The 27,041-nt window shown below is 44.2% G+C and overlaps 1 protein-coding gene across 1 annotated transcript; it reads left to right on the forward strand.

The window, feature by feature from the left end:
* Positions 1-329: 329 nt before the first annotated feature.
* LOC144724323 (mitochondrial adenyl nucleotide antiporter SLC25A24-like) lies at positions 330-22,214 on the forward strand. The gene is given in 12 exon segments (XM_078603353.1): positions 330-465; positions 2,169-2,425; positions 6,828-6,954; positions 8,791-8,878; positions 12,497-12,608; positions 14,261-14,350; positions 14,352-14,420; positions 16,238-16,390; positions 16,871-16,978; positions 17,607-17,774; positions 19,535-19,685; positions 20,961-22,214. Coding segments are annotated over 11 exon segments (1,482 nt in total). The 5' UTR covers positions 330-465; positions 2,169-2,194; the 3' UTR covers positions 21,146-22,214.
* Positions 22,215-27,041: the final 4,827 nt, after the last annotated feature.

Here is a 27,041-nt window from a genome sequence, read left to right on the forward strand (position 1 = left end):
GCAAATTGTCTGTCATTTGATAAGAACTTCAGTTCCCCCTCTTTATACTTTCTCAATGCCCCCTCTGGGGCGGGTGAGAGATTACACACGAAGTATTTGTACGTCTGGGTGTGGCAAAGCCTCCCTTGCAGGCGTGGCTGCAAATGCCAAACTCGGGCACAACGCCACCGAACGCGTTACATGGCTCTGCCATTGGCTTTCCACGAACCATTGACGTCCCCTATTGAAAGACCCCTCCTCTAAGTCCCCCTCTCTCTCTCTCGAGAAAGAGTTCAACCCCCTTCCTGCAACACGGCAACACCACTCTCTGCAATTGGCGAAGACGACACTGCAGTGGGGTCTGCTGAGTATGCAGGAGAGTGGTTGGCTTTCGTCTGCAGCTTCTTTCCGTTGTGTCATCGGGAGGACGGCGGAACCACACCGACCACTGACTGCCTCGTTGGTGCATATTTGTTCGGGGCGTTGGTGAGCGTGCCGCTTTGTCAATGGGCTTATCTGCTTGGGGTTTTTTTGTTGTTGCTGTCGTTGTTTCTCCCTCGTTCGTAGCACTGTAAGTAAGCCACCTGCACAGTTTAGCGGAGCGCAACTTTCTGGGAATCTTTGGTCGGGTTGTGTTGCGGTTGTGGTGTAAGTGCAGTGGGTTGAGCAAGCCGCCGGTGGATTAAGATCAGCACCCAGTGGGTTTAGAGCAGCACCCAGTGGGTTAAGATCATAACCAGTGGGTTTAGATCATAACCAGTAGGTTTAAAATCAGCATCAGTGGGTTTAGAGCAGCACCCAGTGGGTTTAGAGCAGTACCCAGTGGGTTTAAGATCAGCATCAGTGGGTTTAAGAGCGGCATCAGTGGGTTTAAGATCAGCATCAGTGGGTTTAAGATCAGCATCCAGTGGGTTTAAGATCAGCATCAGTGGGTTTAAGATCAGCATCAGTGGGTTTAAGATCAGCATCAGTGGGTTTAAGATCAGCATCAGTGGGTTTAAGATCAGCATCCAGTGGGTTTAAGATCAGCATCAGTGGGTTTAAGATCAGCATCCAGTGGGTTTAAGATCAGCATCCAGTGGGTTTAAGATCAGCATCCAGTGGGTTTAAGATCAGCATCAGTGGGTTTAAGATCAGCATCAGTGGGTTTAAAATCAGCATCAGTGGGTTTAAGATCAGCATCAGTGGGTTTAAGATCAGCATCAGTGGGTTTAATATCAGCATCAGTGGGTTTAAGATCAGCATCAGTGGGTTTAAGATCAGCATCAGTGGGTTTAAGATCAGCATCAGTGGGTTTAAGATCAGCATCAGTGGGTTTAAGATCAGCATCAGTGGGTTTAAGATCAGCATCAGTGGGTTTAAGATCAGCATCAGTGGGTTTAAGATCAGCATCAGTGGGTTTAAGATCAGCATCAGTGGGTTTAAGATCAGCATCAGTGGGTTTAAGATCAGCATCAGTGGGTTTAAGATCAGCATCAGTGGGTTTAAGATCAGCATCAGTGTTTTTAATATCAGCACCCAGTGGGTTTAAGATCAGCATCAGTGGGTTTAAGATCAGCATCAGTGGGTTTAAGATCAGCATCAGTGGGTTTAAGAGCAGTACCCAGTGGGTTTAAGATCAGCGTCAGTGGGTTTAAGAGCAGCATCAGTGGGTTTAAGATCATCACCCAGTGGGTTTAAGATCATCACCCAGTGGGTTTAAGATCAGCACCCAGTGGCTTAAGAGCAGCACCCAGTGGGTTTAAGATCAGCATCAGTGGGTTTAAGATCAGCATCAGTGGATTTAAGATCAGCATCAGTGGGTTTAAGAGCAGCAGCAGCAGAGCAGTGATCACACAGCAGCAATTGTGTGCAATCCCCAGCCAACAAGGGGTGAGAAGGGTGACATTTCAAATCCTTGCGAAAAAGTAAAGGGAACTGTTTGTCAGCGCTCGCTTATTTTGGCTGTCACGCAGTTGGGAACAATAACACAACCGCCCGTCCATTGGTCCTCTTTGGGGTGTTTATATTTTTTTAAAGAATTATCGGTGCAGTATTTGTAAGCTCAGACATAGCAAAAGAGTGCATTCACTTCTGCAGTACAAGTTAAAGCAGATAGGAAAGTATATATTTTTTTCTGCTCCAGACATTTTGCAAAGGGGCCCTTGCCTCGTTTTATACTTTGCAATTTTTTGTTTTTCTTCCCGTAGAGGTTGAAATCGTACAAGTTTCGAGAATGGCCAGCCTATTCTCCTTCGCGAGCTGCTGGGTTCGGGCCCTCCTGCCCCGGGCCGCGTGTGAGCCAAGCCCCGCGCCTGGAGAAGGGGATGGTCGCGAAGCGTCGCATGAGAAGAAGATGTCTGAGCTCTTCGATAAGCTGGACACCAACAAGGATGGACGGGTAGATATTTCCGAACTTCGAGAGGGCCTCAAGACCATGGGCTACACTGGAACGGGTGCGGCCAAGGTAATGGAAATATGTCTTCAAGCCCAGCGGTTGTGTCTCTAGTTCGTACGGAGTTGCTTGCTCTTAAGTGTTAACGCTTTATAAACAGTTTAACACGTAGGCTTTCGCGACCAATATTATTCATAATCAACGTTTTTGGGTTTAGATCGCGTTATTTATAAATGTTTGTCTTTTGTCAACGTGACACTTTTTTACTGATTGGCCGTGTCGGGTGGTGGAGGGTTACGACACATTTATAAATAACGCGATCTAAACCCAAAAACGTTGATTATGGCTTTATAAACAGATCACGGAACAACTCTTTTTTTTTATTCTCACCACAGCCTTGGGACATTGTTCGTCGGTGTCACGGCCCAATTAGCCGCACTTTAAAAGTATTTTTCTGCAAATGTCTGGCAGGGTCTTTTCCACATTCACGTGGTTTTGTTTGCCAAAATTGAGTTGGTCTCAGTAAAGATGTCCTGCGCAAGACTGACTTGATGTCTGTTGTGACAAGTTACGTTAACAATGAGCACTGTTGTCACAGTGGTGGCAAGAGAATTCTTTTTGACTATAAAAATTGCAATAACATTCACGGTTTGGGGAATCTGGAGACGTGTGGATGGGACAATGTGACGCTGTGTGAGTTTTTACAGGGTGGTCCAGATGTATTGTGACCCCCCCCCCCCCATTAATTTGCCCCCCACATTTTTGTTCCTTTACATATTCATTTCTGCTTTAAGTAAACCTTACTTTACAAATGTTAAGTTTTAGAGAATTAAATGGAGGTCCCAAGACGTCTGGACCACCCTGTACGCACATATGCCGCTGGTCTTATTGCAAAGTACAGTACAATATTTTCTCCTGATACAGCTGGCTTGAAGCGTCGTGTGTTAGTTGTTGATTCCATGGCCAAGGAGCACTGGCAAGCATCTGAGTTTTTCACTGCATAAAGCATTTTTGAGGCTTTGCCAGCGTTGGGTAAAGTTTCAGCTCCACCCCGCACACACGACTTCGTAGGGCAGCAGTGGAGTGGACCGTGCAACAAACTATTTTGTGTGTCAGCATCCGTTTATGTAAATTATTTCATTGGAGTTTGTGGCCACGACTAGATGTCGAGATTAAAGACATTCTGGATCGGGTTCATTATGTAATAATTTTCTTATCCAGGAAAGCCACACAAAATGGCAGCACTCTAGTTTTGGCAGGAGGATTCGGTACAGTATTTGTTTTTTAAGATGTTTTGAGCCATTTAATGAGTTTATTTTACATTTGCGTGGAAACCGGAGCACCCGGATGAAAACCCACGCGCTCGAGGGAGCAACGCTCTATACCCATACAGATGGAGCCGGATGGCGATTAGGCCACTTGCAGTACTGCCTTCTGGCGAGCCAGGATTATGGCACCTCGAGTGGAATCCACCAACCCTCGCTACCTCCATAGCGCTGGATGACTGTACAGGCGTGCACCAACCAATACCAATACCCACCATTCGCAACTCAGTGATGGTGACGTCGCCACGGCGCCCGTGCCAGGCCAGGTGCACTTTGAGGCCACGTGAAGTGTCAAAGGCTCGCTGACAGGAGGTCACGGGATAGACCCAGCAGGTGCCATAGGTGGGCTGACTGAGATAACCTGTAGATGCACCAGCTGCACCCCCTACTGTGCCAACTTGCTGCATTTTATCCGCCCGGCGCTCCGCTCGTTGTTGTGAGCGTCGCTCCTCTGCCCTCCGTTGTTGTTGGCGGGCGACTGCCTTCAACTGATCAGTAGCGTCTTTCACGAGCCGCCTCCAACAACTGCCCGATGAACAAACAACTACTTCATATCCATGGGACAGCCAACTCTAGTCGACTTGAGTTGACTTCATTCCTCCAGAACTTAAGTGTGAGATGGGAAGATGGGCAGGTCTTTCTGAGAAATACTTACTAATAAGACTTTCCTACAAACTCTTGCTCGTAAAATATCAAGACCATATGGGCTGGTTGTTAGATGACATTTACAACGTTTCCGTCACCTACAACCTTCAGTATTTTGATTCGGCTAAAATGAAAAGATGTAGGCTTGTCAGGAGAGCCATGGAGTGAAGCAAAACGGGCCCAGATAATTTGGGTTACCGCCTGAAGTCGTTATCGTGTCTCGTCGACGCAAACTGTGTAAACGAGCTGCTGGGAATGCATCTCGAGTTATACCTGGAGTTGTATGGCTCTTGACAACTGGGTACAGCGTCTACAAAACTAGCCTCTAATAAGGGGGACTGTTAGAGTTCACTCGCATCCTAAAACAGGCAAAACCAGTTACAGTTTCAAAAGATAAAGACCACACCCTGGTTGTGCCCCTAAACCCCACTTGCGTTTTCATCTGTAAACCATAACTTGTTCTTAATGCAGTACACTTGAGTAACAAATAACCCTGTGATTGCAAAGTACAATGATTCAATATGCTTCCAAATCTGCGTGTTTACTCAAGCCAAACTCCCCTACAGATTCCACTCCTGCACACGTTGAAGCTGTAACAGATATACTGCAGTATTTGTCATTTTATTAACTCTAAATATGGACGGGCATTTTGAATGAGTTTCAACTTCATGGTGATGCCAAGGTACAGCAACTGCTGGGATCTGTGCTATCTGCTTGCCTGGTGACTATCAATCATCAAAGACCACATAGCCAATGTATGGCAGTAAAGCATGGTCATGTGCCACCTATGGTGGCCGCACTTGCGTGTATTGGTTTATTTGTGCAAGCTATTTCTAAATTTGCCTGTTACTTGCAGGTTATTGCACTGGCCTTTGGACGTGAATTGTTTTAGCAGGGCATTAGTCATGGATGTGTGCAAACCACATACATTGGAAGAGCAGTATATTATATGGAACCTGATGTCACGGTTCAAAAAACAACCTGGGAGATGTTTGCATTGGTGGAATACATTTGGGTCCAGTTTATAATCGGTAAACACTTCCAGCAACAAAAAAACGGATGGCCTGGGGGGTGTTTCATAGCACTATCTTCAGGTGTGTTCAGTACAAATAAATCAGCGAGCAGTTCTGGAACCATTAATAGTGTGGTGGTGTAGTGCACAGCCCTTGTTGTCAATCCACTGCTCGTTGAAGGGCCTCCCCACAGGATCTATGCTCATACTTCACCACGCCGGTTCTTGAAGGCAGAAAGAATAGACGTCGGGCATGTAAGGACAGTAAACTCATGAATTTAGCTGCACTGACCTATGCTACTCGCCACATATCTCTGCAGCATATAGCACCTGTTGTCCCTGGTGGTCATCCATCCAAGCACTGTCTCATCTCAGCCTTGCGGAGCATCTGAGATATTTGATGGAGCACATTCTGCGCGCTTTGGTCATAGGCGGAACTCAATAGTTGTAGAAGAATGCAGTTTTCAAGTCAAGACCAATTCAGACCTTGTTGGTCACCCCGTGCCCTTATAAATCTCAACGTTCATCCTACAAAGTCCCATCATAAGGGAGAAACACAAAAAAAATAGACAAAACAAATATTTATCCATTTTGAAATGGCTGTAAGCCGTATGAACCTGAACTAAATTTCCCTGTACAAGAATACAGGGTAAATCGTATGGGTTGATGGGTATGCATCGTCCAACTAGTCGATACCATCACAGTGTTTACATTTCGATTTAAAGCTTTTGTGACTGCAGGGATTCATCTTCTTGGTTCTTTCGGTAAAGTCACGTAGAAGGGAAATAATAAAATAATACAAATTAAACATTAAACAATTCTCACGACGTTTCGGCCACAACGCAAGCAGCCGTCCTCAGGTGAAGAACAGGTCTGTCGGGAAGACAGCGTCTGAATGTCATTGAATGTCATTGAATGACATTCAATGTCATTCAGACGCTGACATTGAATGTCATTAATTGAATGTCACAGACCTGTTCTTCACCTGAGGACGGCTGCTTGCGTTGTGGCCGAGACGTCGTGAGAATTGTTTTATTATGTTTTATTTTTATTATTTTATTATTTCCCTTCTACGTGACTTTACCGAAAGAACCAAGAAGATGAGTTCTAGATTTGAAGCTTTCGTGACTGCAATGATTCATACTCTTAGTTCTTTCGGTAAAGTCACGTAGGTAAAAAATGAAATTAATAAAAATAAAACAATAAAAATTACGACGTTTCGGAGGCAACACAAGTCTCCGTCATCAGGAGGGACCGTCACAGCCAGATTTACTTGATGCAGCCAGATTCGCTTGATGCAGCAAATCTGGCTGTGACGGTCCCACCTGATGACGGATACTTGTGTTGCCTCCGAAACGTCGTGATTTTTATTGTTTTATTTTTATTAATTTCATTTTTTAGCAACGTGACTTTACCGAAAGAACCAAGAAGATGAGTATTTACATTTCAGGTTAATTACACGACTGGGCTTGTGCTGTTGACTGGAGTGCAGGAAATCTTCAAGATCTCAGACAAAGACCAGGATGGGCAACTGGACTTCGAGGAGTTTGTGAAATACCTGCGGGACCACGAGAAGAAGCTGAAACTTGTCTTCAAGAGCCTCGATAAAAACAATGACGGTAACAGCCCTGAATCACCACGACAAGCGTGCACTGGCATGTGTCACAGTTTGTTTGGCAGTCAAACATGTACGCCGCAAGCTGGATAAATGAAACACGATGGCAATTATAATATATGGTACTCTTAATTATTAAAGGGCACATGGCACGTATATGTACAGCCCTTTGTAAATCCACTGCTTAATGAGGGCCCATTCCACGCCGTGTGAGTCTTGGGGGTTGTTTGACCATATTTCACCACTCTTGCCAGTGCAGATTGGTGAAGGTGTGGAACATAGATGTGGGAGCACTGAAGTACAATACAATAGTACACATTTAGTACAGTATACTAAATCTTTATATCACATGTAAGGGTCATATATTGACACAGTAACCTAGTTGTCCCTACAGTTGATGATAATATTATTTTTCTGTCGGCTATCTTGTCATGAGATGGAGAAAAAAACATTTGGAACTCTTACAGCTAGCAATGTGTACCCCCTTGTGGTCGTGAAATTCCCTGCAATATCACGTCAGAACCACAGTCGGGCACTTCTGAAGTCACTTCAATAGGGCGTCTCTATCGACATTAATGGCACACGTTTTATTTGTCGAGCAAAGAAGCTTTCACGTGCCATGCCAAACTAAAACTTTTAATTTGCAAGCCTAGAATAAACAAGATAAAAGTGGAAATGTAATTTACTACAGGCACTGGTGATGGACTGAGACCATACATTTGCTATACCTGAGAATCCAGTTCGTGACAGATTGCTGCCTTTTATTCAAAATCAATGATTTGCCTCGGTGTTATGAGATACCCTGACCACCTCAAAAATAGGCATCTTAAAATCATCACATTCTGTACAATGTCTATTAAATATAATTTGAGTATCTTATTTATAGATAACCATGATCAGTTATGTTAGGGGTAGTGTGGTGGTTAGCGCATTGTGCTGTGAACCCGTCAACCTGAGTTTTGATTCCCGACCATGGCTAACATCTGTGGTGAGCGATATCTGAACCGGTCCCGGGAGCCGAACCTCCCAAGCCCACCGCTTTACCAACCCGCACAGACCAGCATGGTGAAGTATGGTCGAACAACCTCCATGACCGTCATGGCATAGGGCAGAGGTCGCAAACGGGTTTTGATTCCTTACCCGTACCCGGCCGCACCAGGGTCGCAAACGGGTACCCGTACCCGGCCGGGTACGGGTAGCCGGGTATCGGGTAGGGTACGGGTATCGGGTACCCGGTTGCGACCTTTAGCGTAGGGACAGTGGCATAGCTATAGATTATACAAGCGATGCGATTGTACTGCAACCCACAGGCCAAAGGGGCCCAGGTTCTGGGCTAACAAGAGAGGGGAAATTGAACAGAGGGTCGCATTTCATTCCTTGTACCAGGGTCCATGCCAACCATGCTTCACCACTGCATGGGGAGGCCAACATCCAGCAAATAGTCTGAACCTGTGTGTCACTATGATTTGATACGGAAGACACTGAGGAACTGCTTGTATATGCTGGTGCTGTGTTTGTTGTGTGGGGAGCGTTGTGCAGCGGTTCGCTCGCTGTGCTAGGAACCCGGCGACCTGTATTCAATTCCCGCTCGTGTCCAACACCAGTGACAATTATCTGAACCATCAAATGAGCACCTGGTGCGGTGTGTAAACATCGCCACTAGGGAGACAAAGGCGGCCAGGCATGGTGCTGTCCACCCACTCTGTCGTGTGTCGTGCCAGCCTTGATAGGTGCTCGATAACAGTACCTGCCCCAACAATCTGTTCGGACTACACGGGAGATCCTCGTGTTTGTGTGTTTGTAGTCAAGTTGTTTTGTTCTAACGTTGAGTCCACGGCAGGACGCATCGATGCCGCCGAGATCGTGCAATCGCTCCAAAGTCTGGGAGTCGAGATCAGCCTCTCGCAGGCTGAGAAAGTCCTCAGGAGGTAAGACAATTATTTTGTGAGTAGTTGTCCAGAAGCGTTATGCATTATCTCTCTGCTGCATATAACAGCATTGCATAATCAGATTAAACATTAGACACATTTTCTGCACCATGTAAATATGTTAGCCCGAGTGTTATTTTTTTGTGAGCTGACATTTCAACAGTACAGGAATATTTTTAAAAGTGTTTCTATGTAAATTAACTGTGAAGCTATCGCCCACTCGCCGAGTTGCCGCGCGTGGCAGCGGCACATCCCCCGGTGTCGTCTCGTTGCGGCGGCAAGCGCGCGCGTGCATGCGCCCAAAGTTTCGTGTGCCCCTCTTGCATCTCATTTTCTCTGCCACGTCAAATGGGGGGACCCCGAGTGATTTGCGTAACATCCGTCAATGTGCGTATGTCTCTCTCTGACCGTAATCGCTTGGTTCGGCACGTGCAGAGTTCGCTTGAATTTCCACGGTTTTCCACTTAACGTGTCTCTGACAATCTCTCTCATTTAGTACCTTCAACAACAGTGACGAGGTCTACTTCCCTGTACATATCAAATACCATGGTACTCATTTTCAACAGCATAAATTTACTCCGATGTTAGTTGCGACCCAGTTTAGCTTACGTAAAACATGATTGAATATTCTTCTGGACAAATTGCAGGAGCTGTTTTATATAGCTACTACATACATACATTTTTATTCTTATAATTACCAGATAAAAAAAAGTTTTCAAACATGTCTAGTGTTGTTACTTAACATTAAATGTTAAATGATCTAAACACGATTACTTTCTCCCTGTTTAAAATAACAGTGCATTCCACTTTTTAAAAAAGTTTTAAATAGCTTCTAAGATAACGTTATTCATGCTGTACAGTTTCCTTCAGTGCAGTCTGATGTAATCGATGAATAGTTCTGTTATCATTACCCAACATATGGCTACACACACCACTCCCTACTTATTAACAATTAACGTCACGATACTCATATATTTAGCATAATTATTTGTATGTTTATCATAAATTAAGACAAAGTACCATGACTACTAAGTTTTGAATAGCAGGGCATATCCCATTGATAACTTGACGAATGCAAATTCACATATATATAACCTGATTAACCTTATAGTACACACTTCCAGTAACAATAACAACACGTTTTAATTGTAACCTAATCCTTTGTTCTATAATCCTCATTCACAACCTCTTATTTTAAAATTGACAAGCTTCTATGTAAATCATCGTCAACGCTTAAGTCTTTTCTTATTTTGCACTGTGATCTTACCAACGTATCTGTGGGTTTTATTTTAGCCCTTTCAAACATTCTCCTTTCGATTGTCTTTAAATACTTGTTTCATTCCTTCCTCCTTGCCTTCACTAATCCGGCAGAATCAGGAGGGGGAAAATGTTTGGCACAATCAATTTGTAAGTAGTTGGCATGCCCTCTTGTGCATATAGCTGCTCCATACAACTGAAATGAATATACAGTTCCTGCATTCAATTTCACGATGCAAGCTTCAACATGGCCAACGAAGTCTTTGTAGTAGTTTCATCGGCAATGTGTATACATACATACGTACACACACACATATTTAGGTCCATGAATATTACACGGTATATATTGAAGCGACCTTCACCCCAGTCAGCCAACTGATCTGCTGTTGTAGGCGTTCTTTGTCATTCTCCATCCTTCCACTTGGTGGTAGCAAACGTGTTGGATATCATTCTTGTGATCGTGACATTCCTTCGTTGTCCAGAATTCACAAGTTGTCTCAAAATGCTCATGACATCAGTGAAATGACAATAACAAGGCCAGTTATTCACCCACGAAAGCCTCGCCGAGTCTCGAGGGCGTGGCTTCGATCGTGAGAAAAATTTACGCAAGCGGAGAAAGCGTCCGCTTAATAAGGAGATGACATCTTCTTGGTTCTTTCGGTAAAGTCACGTAGAAGGGAAATAATAAAATAAAAAATGATTATATTATTATTTTATTATTTCCCTTCTCCGTGACTTTACCGAAAGATCCAAGAAGATGAATCCCTGCAGTCACGAAAGCTTTAAATCGAAGGAGATGACACTCGGCACTGTCATCGTTCAGGCCAGTTCACAGCTCCATGATGTCACCACCTGCCAAGTGCTGGTGTTCACCCATCGAAGTGGTGATCTGGCTCAAGCCTGCTTGGCTTCTGAGATCTGACGAGTGATTTTGTCTTCGGCAAGTACTGTGCTGAAATGTAATGGATAAACAAATTATTTATAATTGGCAGTAGTTTCCAAGCACAAGTTCAAATACAAATCACCACATTCATCGTTCATGCTACCCTTATATCAGAAATGTTATACTCTGGTAGGTTTTACATGAAAGACAATGACCAATATACTGTGACAGGGACACTCCCATATGTATTATTTTACGCTGACGAATGGTATTCACCTAAGGCATTAGCCCTCTTATTTTTTTTCCTACTGTAAATCAGTCTTAGTGACGAGCTTGGTGAGTTTTTACTTATTTGTGCTTGAACGTAGGTGATACAACATTACTGGACATCTGTGCAAAATAGATTTCTCCAATACAAATAAATATTTTCATTCAGATTTTTATTTTTTTAAAGAAAACATATTAAACTATTTAAAGCCTTGTCATTATTTTTTTTCTCAATAACTGCACACTCTTTCTACATTTTAATGACCTGATTAATAGTGTCAAAATAACCTTTTCCCTCGATTGGTGCTCCAGCATTTAAACACGCTCTCCCCATTGATCTAAGAAAAAAAATGTCACTGCCCTAAACCACTTCTACGGTATTATTTACCTGACAACATATAAAATAACCAAATGCTTATTGATTGAAACCCATTGGATATGCGTGTGTGCTGAAACACCTGCACCAGCTCATTTGGCTAACTGAAATGGAATTGAGGGTAATCCCTGGGTGTTCAAGAGGTGACTGGTCACACATGGACATGTCGTGTTCTTTAGTCTATTGTCGCCATCGGCATGCTTCATCGCAGCGTTCCATTGCTTAAAGAGAACAGGACGTTCGTTTTAAATAATGGTGCTATTCATTGCTTGAAGGCATGCAAGGCTGTCCATTCCCAAAATGATAGCCAATTTCACCTTCAGACTGAGAATGTAGCGCCGTAATAAACGACGAGGTGTTAAAATAAACACAGCATGTGTTGACCATTATTTAGAATAAAGAATTTGACCACAAGATGTTCTTTTCAATGTTCTTGCATGTCTGCAAGTGTAGGAAATACATTGTGCGCGTGTTCACGCGTAGCTGTTTGTCAAAGCATTGATAAACGAGGGCCTTCCCGTGCGGGGTGGGTCATTGGGGTTATTTGACCATACTTCACCACGCTGGTCGTTGCGGGTTGAAAGTGGGAGAGCGTCGCCGTTGGAACATGATACAGCGCAACAATGGATTTCGCTGCCCGGCCCTCTGCTGACAATGTAGCCCCCTGCAAAAATTACAATATTCGCAAGATGCATTACATTCAGTCTAAAGGTGAAATGTGCATCTCGGGAAATCTTGAGATTTTGTCATTTTAGAGCACCGTCGTGCATCGCCGTCGAAGAATATGATATGGTGCTTGCTCAGAGTAATGTGCAACCCTCCCTGCCGGTTACAGCATGGACAAGGATGGCACGATGACCATAGACTGGAGTGAGTGGAGGGATTACCACCTCCTGCACCCGGCAGCGAACATCCGTGAAATCATCCTCTACTGGAAGCACTCCACTGTGAGTGCGGCCTTCCGGCGTGGGTCGTCGTGAAGCCGTTCGCGGTGACATGTGCAATTAATGGATTTTTTTTTGATTTGTACTTATTTAGTCTTGCATTTCCTGGGCTGTCCAACGTGAGTTTGAAGCATTGTTGCTGAACATATTTTTGAGCTGCATTGGTGCAGAAAAACATGCTGAAATGACATTGCAGTGACGTCAGTAGTGTGCTAAAATTACACGTCGCCTGACCATGACTTTTTAACTCTTTAGTCTCATTAATGATGTCTTAAACTCCTGTTCAGATACCTCTGCTTACATATGGGTCTACAAGGTAATTTTTTTTTCTTCATATATACGTAAGGAAATATTCCATTTAAAAAATTCAGTTTGTGAAATTTTGCAAAGATCTCATTATTTTCCAAGGAACTGTTGGATAGTAGGTGAACAGGGCAGATTGTGCCAAGAGGCTTGGCTCTGTCCAATTTCGACAGCGACACACTTTGTACGTACAGGAAACGCAATGTAACAGCAGTTGAGCACAATGTTACAGACTACCGCGTTTCATGTCAGTATCTGTAAAATCTAATGGGACTACATCTCATCAGACAAGCCATGACATTTATATTATTTAGGAAAGCTGCCTTAGGCGCATTACTATAGATTGTGAAATTTAGAAGAACGTGAGCCAGAGTATTGACGATGACTTTCACCTGCAAAGATGGCTTGGTCACTAATCTGCAGAATCAGAATCTTGATTTAGACTGGATGAATCCAATGAGCTATGAATCTCTTTTTCACAGATGTCCAGTAGGGGGGAGGGTCAGCAAGCTACAACAACAAACAATACAAAAATACAACATCCAACCTTCTTTCAATGGGCTCATCATTAAAAGTGCAAATTGCGAACAGGAGTGATGACTTCTCTGGCACAGAATTGGCTCTGTGTGCCGGCGGTCTCGCGTGTCTATTAATGTACAGTGGTTTGAGTTAAGGCGATTACCAAACGAAAGCGCATTACTGCGAGCATAAAATTCGGTGTCTGTCCTGAGAAGAGCCGCTGTACTCTGGCGGCAACACCAACGGAATGTGACGGTGCAGGTGCGCGACAGCTGCAGTGGTGCGGTGTCTCTACTGCTGCATGCGCAGCACTGCGATCTGCATTCGTCCGTGTCGAATGGGAGACCTTGTGTTTGAAGAGGCAGGCGTAGAGGAAGGGTTTAATGACTGCACGCATTACGGAGATTCGAAAACGGTGGGCTCGTTGTTGACGTTATCATTGCTTCCTTCCTGAGTTTGCTATGGACTGCTGATAAGACACTACGAAGATAAGAAAAGTGCAGCTGTAATATTTAAACGGTAACATTTCATGAAGGCCTCGATTATTTTGTGACTTCTTTAGACGTTACATTTCGATTTGAAGCTTTCGTGACTGCAGGAATTTATCTTCTTGGTTCTTTCGGTAAAGTCACGTAGAAGGGAAGTAATAAAATAATAAAAATAAAACATAATAAAATAATGTTCACGACGTTTCGGCCACAACGCAAGCAGCCGTCCTCAGGTCTTTAGACGAGTTGAAACTCGACTGTATTCCCGTTTGACGGTGTTCACGGATGCCCACCGGCACGGACGCCCACGAACACTCCGTCCCCTCTCTCTCTTTGTGTGCACAGATCTTCGATGTGGGGGACAGTCTGACGGTGCCCGACGAGTTCACGGAGGAGGAGCGCAAGTCGGGCATGTGGCTACGCCAGCTGATGGCCGGGGGGGGCGGCCGGCGCTGTGTCCAGGACGGGCACCGCCCCCCTCGACCGCATGAAAGTGTTCATGCAGGTACCGTGCTGTTGTGCGTGCAGTACATAATGAGCCTGGACAACCTTCATGCGGGCACTGTGCTGTGGTACATGCCATCTGCGGCTGCAGGGATTTAGCCCGTTCTCGATTTGATGCATCGCATCGATAAGGTGGTTTGATGGTTAAATACAATAGTTTTTGTGCCTCTTTATAGCCAATATAATTGGCTTATGTTTACAATTTGTTATTGATGTACGTATGCTGAACTTCTTTCGTGCCGCACGTAGCCAACCGTGCTAATCGGAGTTGCGGGAGAAGGACAAGAAACTAAACACAAAAATCAGTTCTGTTTTTAGTTTGTTGTTTTTTCCCCGCACATTGATGTAATTAAGTACACCAGTGCATAATACTAAGTCTTGCACCTTAATTTGGTTGCATACGTTGGTGACCAAAATGCTGTCACTGCACGTCAGTCTGCAGTGTTTCCTGTGGTCTCCGTCCCGGCATATTGTATAGCCTGAGAGATGAGCACAGCCTTTGCGTGTGCCTAGTATTTCTGGAATATCACATTTGTACCTGATTATTTCATTTTTCTTGTGGTATGTAGTGTCTGTTTTGTACTGTATTTTGTGCATTGTCTCACCTCTATTCTATTTTGCCTTGTTCCCACTGTATTTTAGTTTTCATCTGTACCGTACTGTGCACTGTCACATGTTGTACTTTGTGTTGTCTTTTCGTACTGCCTCATCTGTATTATACTCTTTTGTCTTTCATATTTCTGTATCGTATTATCCCACCTCGTTCTGTCTCCATCGCAATGCCTGTCTCCCTGTCCCGCGTTGGTCTCTGAATTAATATAAGAGTAGCATATCTAAGCACATCACTGATGAATAATTGTATAATTAAAAATAATCTATTCTTAGGCAAACATTTCAACCCATTTTCATTTGGCTCCAGAGTCCTTGTGCAATTGTAGCGACTGAGGAACGGCACGGGACTTAGCCAAAATAAGCTTTTAATTAACAGCCAAAGGAAATACTATAATGCAAACTTTGTAACATGGCTTATTTACATATTTATACCCCTTTAGCTGCATACCCAAACCCCTAATGTTATCTCACCGAGCACACTCGATCCGTCTTGGGTCTCCTCGAGCAGCTACTTCCTCTGCTACTCTGCACACTTCTCTACCCAGAAGGCACACCTGCTCTGCTGCACTGCTCGCATCTAACCCGAGCAGATACATCTCCTCTGCTTCTCTTCACTAGCTGGCAGGCAACCTTGACACTGCACGATGATGGCTGTCTGACCCAGATGAAAGTCCAGCTACAGGCTCTCCTGTCACTTTTATCCATTTCACCTAACCCCACCTTATAAAAAACTACTAAGCCCCACCCTGACTTTGCACTCACTGCTGCCTTAAAAAGGTTCATTGCCCTACCCAACAGCAAAACACTTTGCATAATTTGTACTCTCAATGCACGTGCACTCGCCGTTTCGTTAACTTCTTAACCATGGCAAGCCTTGTTCTATCCATACCTGACCGACGCTTCATCTTCTCAGTCCCTTTGCGTGACCAACCCCTGACCAACCCTTCATAATAAAAGTCCCTTTGCTATTCAATTATTATAATACTTAAATTTCCCATCTGAGGAGGGGTCACTACACAATGATGCGTCGATGCATCGTTTCCGGCCCGGGTGCAATTTGCGCAAAGCCCAGCACGCCGTACGATTACAAAAGGAATGTGCCGTGTTATTGTGGCTATAATTCGCAGCAAGGGCATCTCCTTTGCGTGTCGATCATAGCCTGCCTCCAGTTTGACAGTTGCAGTGGCGTCGCGTTTGTCTTCGCAGGTGCACGGGTCAAAATCCAACAACATCAGCATCCTGACGGGCTTCAAGCAGATGATCAAGGAGGGCGGCATCGCGTCATTGTGGCGAGGAAACGGGGTGAACGTCATCAAAATCGCTCCGGAGACCGCCATCAAGTTCATGGCTTATGAACAGGTGTGATGGCGGAGAGTTAATAGGAGTCGTAGAAAGCCGTCTCTGTTGCCTTTTCAGATTTAAGCTCCGGTGACATAATGAAGCAAAGTGCCAGGAAGAGTGCCGCACAAAACCTGACATGGCTCAATTAATGGTGCTGAAATGATTTTCTCCCAGAAGGCCGTGCGGCTGATGGTTTGTGTTAGAAATACTTTGAGGTTTTTACGTTGAAAGATGCTTAATTTAAATAAACATTCTATATTTATTTTGGTAAAGCAAAATAACAGGAGGCACATAACCTGACATGGCATAATTAAGACATCCTCACATTTAAATCCTAATTGATGCCATATTGTTATTATTGGTGATGTATTTGTTATTGGTCATCATCTCACCACCTACTCTAATGCAATTGCATTGTTTAGTCATTGTCTAATCGATACAATACTATGTCGTGTCAGCGATAAAAATTTGCTTTTTGATTTACTTTGTTCTGCTCAGATAAAGAAGTTCATCGGAAGTAATAATGTGAGTCTGGGCATCCATGAACGCTTCATGGCAGGGTCTCTTGCTGGAGCCACAGCTCAGACCATCATCTACCCGATGGAGGTGAGCACTTATCTATGCTGCCGACAAAGTAACCACAACATCAAAAATCAATTATGCAACGGTCATAGCCACGGCACTTTAAGAGAATGGGATGATGGTGCGCAATTGAAGAATGTTCATATCGAAGAGACGGTCTTAAATTACGCACAAGGTAACCGGCGAGGAATAGATACTGTTCAAAATTAAAGGTTTGCAAAGGTAATGCTTCCTCAATGCTTTCTAAGATTGATGCTAATGCATTAGCCTTCTGTTGTCAGTCTACAACTGAGGTCACAATACCTCTCGCAAATGTAAAAAAAAAAATAGTATGAAGTTGTGTTGCTATTCATCGACTTACCCTCCAGAAAACTGGTCGCATTGATCAAAGGGTTACCCAAAACTTGCTGATAAAAAAAAGCAGCGCTGAAAGCAGTCCACTCCGATTGTCAAGGCAATGACATCTCACGTCATGCGTTTAACTCGACTCTCTACGACATCATCATGTTCGATGTCGTCTGATTGTGCAGCTCGTAAGGTAACGTTGCCGTATTTAAACACTTCCCAGGACGACCGCGTATTGGAAAGCGTTACAGAATCCAAGCGTACGCGTCACGTTCCTTGATTTCGCATTTTTGTTTTTGCTCTGCAGGTTATGAAGACGAGGCTGACGCTGCGCAAGACGGGGCAGTACTCGGGCATGATGGACTGCGCCAAGAAGATCTTCATGAAGGAGGGGGTGATCGCCTTCTACAAGGGCTATGTGCCTAACATCATTGGGATCATCCCCTATGCAGGAATAGACCTGGCCATCTACGAGGTCAGTGCCGATTGCAACACTTCCTGTCCGCCATCGCCTGACTGACTCACAAAGGATGGGTTAAATGCGTGTAGCTAGATGTAGCTGTAGCATTGGAAATGACGCCATACAGCTTAATGTATATTTCCACATGTGTCTGTACCCCTTGTTCATAAATATTGTATATAATATTTAACATTTGAATGTATTATGCTTAATTTTAATGCATTTTTGTAAAATTGTGTTCTACACGTGTGTGTTATACCATGTGTGTTGTGGGGAGCGGTAGTATAACAGTTAGCGCGCTGCTCTACGAACCTGGCGACCCGGGTTTGATTCCCACTCATTGCAAACACCAGTGTCGATTATCTGAACCGGTCCTGGGCCTCTCCTAGGTCGACTCAGCCTCAAATGAGTACCTAGTGCGGAGTGTCGACATCCCACTAGGGAGACAAAGGCGGCCTGGCGTGGTGCTGGCCACCCACCCCCTCGTGTACCATTCCGGCCTTCATAGGTGCTCGCTAATAGCACTTGCCCCTACAGTCTGTTAAGGCTATACGGGGGATCTTTGTTATGTCTGTGATCAAATAACCCAGAATGCACCCGATCTTGTCACATCTCGGAATCTGATTTGGGCTGCTAAGTCGGGTTTAGCCTGGATAATGCTTGGATGGGTGAACATAATTTGTATGTTACCCAGTGCCTGAGCACAATCCCAGAGGGCCCAATATGTCAGATATCCAGCGGCAAATGAGCGCTCTAAAAGTTGTAATCGATGACAATGAACACGTTTCTTGTAAGTGAGCGAGGTTAATAAGCGCTTGGGATAAGAGATGATTGTGGAGGGAGTTCCAAAGTCGGGCAGTGCAAGAGAAGAAGCAGAACGAGAGAAGTGTTTTGACCTGCAGTATTTAAAACGCATGTCATTTGGTGACGCTCCTTGGCAGCGGTGCACAAATGACAACAAAAACAACTCTTCACATTCATCAATAAGACTGCCTTTGAAAATAATATAATTACATAACAGGCGGCATTTCACACAGTGGCCCTTGTTCACAGCACCGAGGGGTCAGACAAGTGTCTCCACCTTTCTGGCCTCTATATCATAGCATACAGATTCTTATTAAGGCAGTGTTGTTGACAAACATGTTGCGTTTGCAGTATGATAAATAAAGACGTTGTTACTGGCTGCATGGCTACGTTGTTGGCAGTAAGAGGACAGTACAATAATATGTATGACTCCCGCCTTCACAACCCACACTGTAGAGCGTGTAGAAGTCTGGTCAACTAAACGTAATTTTACCGCTTTATTACCACTCCTGTCGTGTTGGCAGATAAAAGGGTAAAAAAACAATTATCATATTTTGCTACTGGCAAAGGAGGTTTCAATGGTGTAAATGCTTACCCCGAGCTATCATACTCTGATGGTGCATTGTCTTTGAGTTGTGCGCCTTTTGGCGTCATCTGGTCCAACACCATGTGAGACTAGGCTCTAAGAAAAGCTGTCTCGGGTGTGGACCAATCAATTTCAAGGACAGTGCATACATTATCAGAGTTGTGTTTTTTGTTTGCATTCCGACCGCAGGTATTGTGGTCTATGCAAACATGACTCCTTGTAACAAAAAAGGTGTCAGTTTTGTTGCCAGATAAAAGGGTAAAAAACAATTACTATTACCCTCTCGTCTAGCTTCATGATTAGTGTTCTGCCTTGGCGGACTTAATGGTAGTTTGTTACATCGTTAAAATTCTCCGCTTGTGTTTTTTTTCGCTTGCTCTTAAAGACGCTGAAAAACACGTGGCTGACTAAGTACGCCAAAGACACGGCGGACCCCGGCATCCTGGTCCTGCTGGCGTGCGGCACTGTGTCCAGTTCCTGCGGGCAGGTGGCCAGCTACCCACTCGCGCTGATCCGCACGCGCATGCAGGCGCAAGGTACGACGACAAGCGTCACCCCGGCACCCTCGAGCCTCGTCGCTTTCATTTAGCCAGTTTTAGTTGGCAGGCAGGGGACGAATGTTTACACTGGTTTCAGCTGTATTGCAGTGTATAAATATCACGTTGATCTTGTTTTTGAGAGATTCTAGATTTGACGTTTTCGTGACTGCAAGGATTCATACTCTTAGGTTTTTTCGGTAAAGTCACGTAGGGAAAAATAAATAATAAAATAAAAAGAATGGAAATAAAATTATAAATCACGACGTTTCTGAGGCAACACAAGTCTTCGTCATCAGGTGGGACCGTCACAGCTAGATTTACTGTATCAAGTGAGGCAAAATTCCAACATACAAGCTCTTAAATACAAGTTAAGGAGGGGGGAGGGGCTTATCTGAATGTGGTAGCCAATGAATGGGACGTGTTGGGGGGGGGGTGGGCGGGGCTCAAAGAGCCTATTATTTATTTTTACCAACGTGACTTTACCGAAAAAACCTAAGAGTTTGTTTGAGAGATGTTGCAGTTTCGATTTAAAGCTTTCGTGACTGCAGGGATGCATCTTCTTGGTTCTTTCGGTAAAGTCACGTAGAAGGGAAGTAATAAAATAATAAAAATGAAACATAATAAAATAATTCTCACGACGTTTCGGCCACAACGCAAGCAGCCGTCCTCAGGTGGAGAACAGGTCCGTCAAGCTCTGTCTACTTGACGGACCTGTTCTCTACTTGACGGACCTGTTCTCCACCTGAGGACGGCTGCTTGCGTTGTGGCCGAAACGTCGTGAGAATTATTTTATTATGTTTTATTTTTATTATTTTATTACTTCCCTTCTACGTGACTTTACCGAAAGAACCAAGAAGAAGATGTTGCAGTGTCGCCTCTGACTGGATGGTCTGTCAACACTGGGATTCTTGCCACGCACGGCTTGGTGTGTGTCTCTGTTCTGAGCTGATGGCAAAATTTTACTTTAATTGAATCGTCAGATCTCTTGGCGCCACAGATTGTTTTTTTAAATCACTGTATTGTGGAATTTACACACGTGTGATAACATTGTAAAAATTCATACATTTAAATGAATACTTGTATTTTGATTATTTTGCCTTTGATGTTAAAGCAATGTAGTGCTGGGGGTGTTGAGTGGTTAATCAGCAGAACCAGGGAATCCTGAACCAAGAGGTACACAGGCCCACTCGGCCAATCCATGCTCGAACGAGAAAGCGCGAGTGAACGATTAGATACGATGCCTCATTATTACCCTGTGCCACCACCTCGCAGCGTCCATGGAGGGAGGACCGCAGCTCTCCATGGTGGGGCTGTTCCGGAACATCGTGAAGAACGATGGCCCGCTAGGGCTGTACCGTGGCATCGCGCCCAACTTCATGAAGGTGATCCCAGCCGTCAGCATCAGCTACGTCGTCTACGAGAACTTAAAACGGGTGTTGGGAGTCACTTCGCGATAATGACAACTTCACGACTGCCAGTGATGGAGGGGGGGGGGAGGCCATGAAATAATGAAGGGCCCCGACTCTTCACCTCTCTGCCAAACTTGTCTTCCGTCTTTTCTGTTGTTCGTTGTGTTGGCCGTTGGCTACAAGCTACAACTTGCAGATGAGAAGCAATGAACGCCGTTGTGCGGCTGGATGGCGTTTGGTCGGATGCTTTGTTCAGGGAAATTCAACTTGAGTCACTTGGGTGACAATGGGAGGGCAAGCGCAGCTTGTGTGAGGTGTAATGGCAATTGTTTTGTTTGTTGAGGGGTGTGGTGTTTTGTGTTCCCAACAGTAGCAATCTTTCTTCTGCTTTCCTAACAGCACTGAGATCTGTCCCAACAAGCAAACTGTCGATTTCGTTACATGTCCCATTGCTTTTGTGAGGTGATTGATAAAGGTTTACCAAAGCAATTTCAGCCACTTTAAGGTTGTTGCTAATGAGTTGCTGATTTTGTTGTTGTGTTTTTTTTTACAATATATTCAAGGTGTTTTTTTATTATGTTGTTTTTGTTACACTAGTAACATGCTGGTGATGGGAAAATATTGGTGGGAAGAAAGCATATGTATAATTCTGTCCAAAGCTCTGAAGTTATTGGCAAAGTTTGAAAAGATGGTTTAATGGTCAACTGCTGTGTACAGAAACTTCTGTTATCAGCTGTTTACAAGGCCTTGCCAATGTCGTGCATCACATTAATAACCTTTTGGAGATTTACAGATCAAAAACTCATGAGTTTTTAACATAGCTAAATGCAGTTTAAAGGTGGTTTATCTTTGTGCAGACATGTGAATTTATTGTAAACACTTGGTCAAGACATTGTTTTAATGAAAACATGCATACTTAAAATGCACACTGGCCCCAAAGTAAACATGCATACACGTCCTAATAAGCTCAGAAACTCGTGTAATATTTTGACATCTCTTGGTGATTTAGTTTTTTTCATTGCTTCTGCGAATTAAACTATTTTAAAGTTCTTGTTCGTTCATTGATAAAAGTTGATAAAACAATGTGGAAATAAATGAGTTAATGTTTTGTATTGTATGCCCGTGTTGACAACTCGTTTGTTTTTGCACAGTTGCTGAGCACGGGTCCGTACGCCCCAAAACGTTGAGCTGCTAGCAGCTGACAACCCTATCAAAATTGTAATGGGCAAGAGTTTTAACGCATTTCTTGACTTGACCAGGGCTAGAAGAACTGTTGAAGAGTTGACCACGGGAGGAAATTGCAAAGTGTGTGGAGCAGGGCGAGGGAAGAAGCAAAGATTTTGTGACCTGCCGTGTATGGTGGTTAAAAAAAAGGACGGCATGAATGAAACAAACTGTCGAATTGCCATATTATTATTCTTTGGTTCTTTCGGTAAAGTCACGTAGGTATAAAATAAAATAAATCACGACGTTTCGGGTGCAACACAAGCATCCGTCATCATGCTTTCCCACCTAATTTTATTTTCTACCTACGTGACTTTACCAAAATAACCAAAGAGTATGGATTCCTGCAGTCACGAAAGCTTCACATCAAGATTGCCATATTATTGTTTAGGCCACCAACTCAAAAAGTTTCAAATATTGCCAGTCCAAAGTTCAGAGCTAAAGAGTTGGTAGGTGGCTTGGAAAACGCTGAGGGTGTTGTACATGCCATCTGGTGGTCACATGACATGCATACAAGGCATGATGGGTAGTCCCTCCTTCCTGCTGTTTGTGAGCAGATCTTTCAGTTGTTTATTCAATTTGTTTTCCAGCCTGCATGCGTTTTGCCTGTTGTTATGGGGTTTCTCATTATTTACAGAAAGTGTTTGATTTAAATGTAAATGTACATAGCCAAACAGTGTGGTTTTTATTGTCCTGTGCATGTCTGTGTACTCTTTACGTCTTCAATGAGCAACAGTTATCCACTTAGTGTGCCATATATGAATGTTTACAGATTACATCTATTTTTAGGCCTTCAAAATGTACTTATTACCAATTGCTGAACATGCCACGTGACATTGGACACGCAGTGCTGTTATATACCTCGTTTTCTTTTTTCTTCACTTCACATCTTATCTTTTCAAAATTGACATGTAGCACACATTGACGCTTCTCCAGTTTTATCATGATTACTATTTGTACGCATTTTCTTACGTGTTTTGCAGTTTGCTATTAACCATTCGATTAGCACGATTGGCAATGTACGGTATGAAGGAAGTTCTACATTGAGGAAAAGCGTTGGGGAGATGGCATTGTGGCACAGCTAACGAGACAGTTTTGCCAAATCCGAGGTCAGAATCTGAACAGCCAATGTCTGGCCCAATGCGATTAATGGGTAGATGTGTTTAAAAGGTACCATCTTCACTGCCTATTATCCCAAGTGGAATTCCAAAGAAGCTAATATCCAAGGTGTGAGCAGTGCAGTGCCTCGGCTTAATATACTGCCATTGTTGGTTGTTTCACTCTGTAACCTTTTTCCTGTAGCCGAAGCGCGCTCTTCTTTCCTGCACGAGAGATTTACTTCAGCGCACGTGTGCACATGAAAACGCACGCGAATTTTCATCATGCGCTAAGGAGCCAAACATCAAAGTGGAAGCAGAAGCACGTAAGTTCTTATCTAGTTTCAATCAAGAAACCCACTGGGTGAAAATGGCTTTGGTTTCACAATCCACCTGCCACCTTTGATGGTAAAACAGAAAAGACATCCATTGCCCACCGTCACATCAGTACATGGACTGTACTTCAGAGTATGCAATGCAAGTATTTACAGGTTATAACGCAGCATGGCATTAAACTTGCTTCCCAGGCAGAAGCTGTTAATGGTGCCTTGAATGTGTAAGTATGCATACGACTCGTGGCTTTATTTTTCCAAGGTCGATTTGGCAGCGTTTGCTGTAAATTCAGCAATTTCGAATGTTTCGGGGCCGCAAACAAGCTATTGTACATTTCCTGCGTCCCCTGCTCGAAGTCCGTGTACACTGTGGGACAGTGAGTTGAAAGTTGACGTCTTGACTGCGGTGTGGCACAACTGATTCGTATTGTTCACGGGTGCCACCGCTGGCTTTGGTAATCTTGGTAATCTGCCTGCACTTTGCTTTTTTGAACTTGTATGGCTGAATGGGTTTGCTGGTCTGCGTGCTTGAGGGTCTTAATTTTTTCAATAAAAACGAATTATATTAATTTACTTTATGAAGATGTTTTGTTGGCTTTGAACATGTTTTGTGTTTATCTTTGACGAAATGTTTTTTTTAGTTCCACAATCGTGCAGAGTTTGTCATCCTATCAATCGGAATATGGATGAAAGTGACTTTTTACAGATGTGTTTTACAAAGGTGTTTATGTTATAACCCAAACTATCATCAACGTGATATTGTAAAATGATAACTGGTGTGATAAACAAATATGGAATTAATTTTCCCTTTGTTAAAAATGTCCTTCCATACCCGTGTGGTATTCCTATACGTGGTCCTAATTCGTACAACGGCAGGCAACACTGGCAAGACACTGTCGCACACTAACGTCTACACAGTAAACACATGACCTGGTCGGTACCCATTATCCTTGCACCAGTACGAATACAACACCTGAATTGATAAGCACAGAGTTCCACATGCACACCGTTTTATACTTTCCAGCGAGGCCGTTCTGCACCTCCGATTGGCACCGTTGGCTATATACGGTGCGAAAGAAGTTCAACAAATACGTATTGCATATATAATGCAGTCACGAGTCGGCAACACGATTTTAGACACCGTTTGAGCTACAATCGTGTAATAGAAATGATTCCCCGATTCATTTTACCAGGATCTTTATGGCAGAAAGTTTTAGGGAATCTTATCTGTGGCTTAGCTGTTAAGTCTGCACGGCTCTTCAACCACTGGCAGTGGTGAAGGTCCGTAGGCCTGCACGTGTCTCAATCAAATCTGTAAATGGCGAGAAAACCTCCATCGCAACAGAATAGTAATAGTGCATCTTGCAAAACACATTCCTGCCGGAGGGAGCTGGTAGGAACGTTGGGTTGCTCGGTCAATGGCCAGGGTCAACGGCGGCGTGGTGTATTCCGCAAATATGCCCGACTGTGAGGGCGGGCACAAGCCGGCGTGAGTAGGTTAAACGTTGAGTTTTATAAGGGCACCACGGGGTGACCAGCCCCACCCAGCCCCACCCCTCTCCACCCAGCCCCAACCCTCCCATTTTTTGATGCACGACGGACGGACACAATAATCCCCTGTGGGCTCCTACCAGTACAAGATAAAAAAAAATATGAAAGCACACATCCATTGGTACTCCTGAAGAAGTGCATTGTGGTCCTCTTAGACCACCGTCAAAATGAATTTGCTTTGGAGGACGAGACCGATGAACAATAAACATGAAAATGCGCTCCGAACTTTCAGAAGCTGCCCGACCTCGAAGTGCGCAGCGCTCACGGCGCGGTGCAATGCGGGTTATGGAATGCATTATGGATGACCGTATTATGTAATGGATTATGTAATTTATTATTATGGAATTCATTATAATTATGGAATAGATTGTTATTATGGAATGGATTATACTGGTAGGAACGAAGTGGACCAGACCACCAATAGATTAATGTGTCCGTCCGTCCGTCCGACTGTCCGTCTGTCCGACAAGATGGCCACCCACTCCCCCTGCGATCTGTGAACTAAACAAGATGGCTGTCGCTTCCGGCGCCTCACGGCTAAACTTTAAACTTTGCTTCAAATTTACTTTACTGAAACGCAGCACGTTTTTTTAACACAGAGACAAGATACATTTATATTAACACAGACACGAGATACATTTAATCGCCTTAGTTGCGAGGCCTACTGCAGAAAAGGCATCGCGAGGCCTACTGCAGGGAAGGCTTCGCGAGGCCTACTGCTGAGAAGGCTTCGCGAGGCCTAGTGCAGAGAAGGCTTCGCGAGGCCTACTGCAGAAAAGGCATCGCGAGGCCTACTGCAGAGAAGGCTTTGCGATGCCTACTGCAGAAAAGGCATCGCGAGGCCTACTGCAGAGAAGGCTTTGCGATGCCTACTGCAGAAAAGGCATCGCGAGGCCTACTGCAGAGAAGGCTTCGCGAGGCCTAGTGCAGAAGGCTTCGCTAAGTCTTCTGCAGAGAAGGCTTCGCGAGGCCTAGTGCAGCAGGCTTCGCTAAGTCTACTGCAGAGAAGGCTTCGCGAGGCCTAGTGCAGCAGGCTTCGCGAGGCCTAGTGCGGCAGGCTTCGTGAGGCCTAATGCGGGAGGCTTCGCGAGGCCTAGTGCAGAAGGTGGTGGTGGGGGGTGGTGGTGTTGGGTGGTGGTGGAGGGGTGGTGAGGGCTGGTGTTGAGGGTGGTGTTGGGGGGTCTTTAAATCTCACAGCGTTTCTTGTCAAAACAAACACTTTTAATTAACGTTACACTAGAATACAGTAATTTTTTCTTTAACTCCTCTATACCCGGTCGATATCCCTGTACCGGTACTAAGTATTATTCCTACCAGCCCACCCCGCAGGGTCCTGTTTATTATTATGGAATAGATTGTTATTATGGAATGGATTATTATTATTATGGAATAGATTGTTATTATGGAATGGATTATTATTATGGAATAGATTGTTATTATGGAATGGATTATTATTATGGAATAGATTGTTATTATGGAATGGATTATTCCACGCCTGGAATTGATCCAAAACATCCGTGGGGTAAACGCGGATTTCGGGAGCTGTGCGCCCCCGCGAATTATTGGAGTTCTACTGCAAAATACATGTCAATTCATGTTAGATATGATGTTGGGTATAACGTTGTTGGTGATAAGTACATTGCACAGGTTTTCATTGATTCCGACAGCTAACACGACTGTTTGGCTCGCGGCTGCCTACGTACTAATCTGAGAACGCATCTTTTTGAAGTAAATTCGGTT

Source organism: Lampetra planeri, chromosome 20 (genome assembly GCF_965212315.1).
Source record: "Lampetra planeri chromosome 20, kcLamPlan1.2.h2, whole genome shotgun sequence".
Classification (NCBI taxonomy): Eukaryota; Metazoa; Chordata; class Hyperoartia; order Petromyzontiformes; family Petromyzontidae; genus Lampetra; species Lampetra planeri.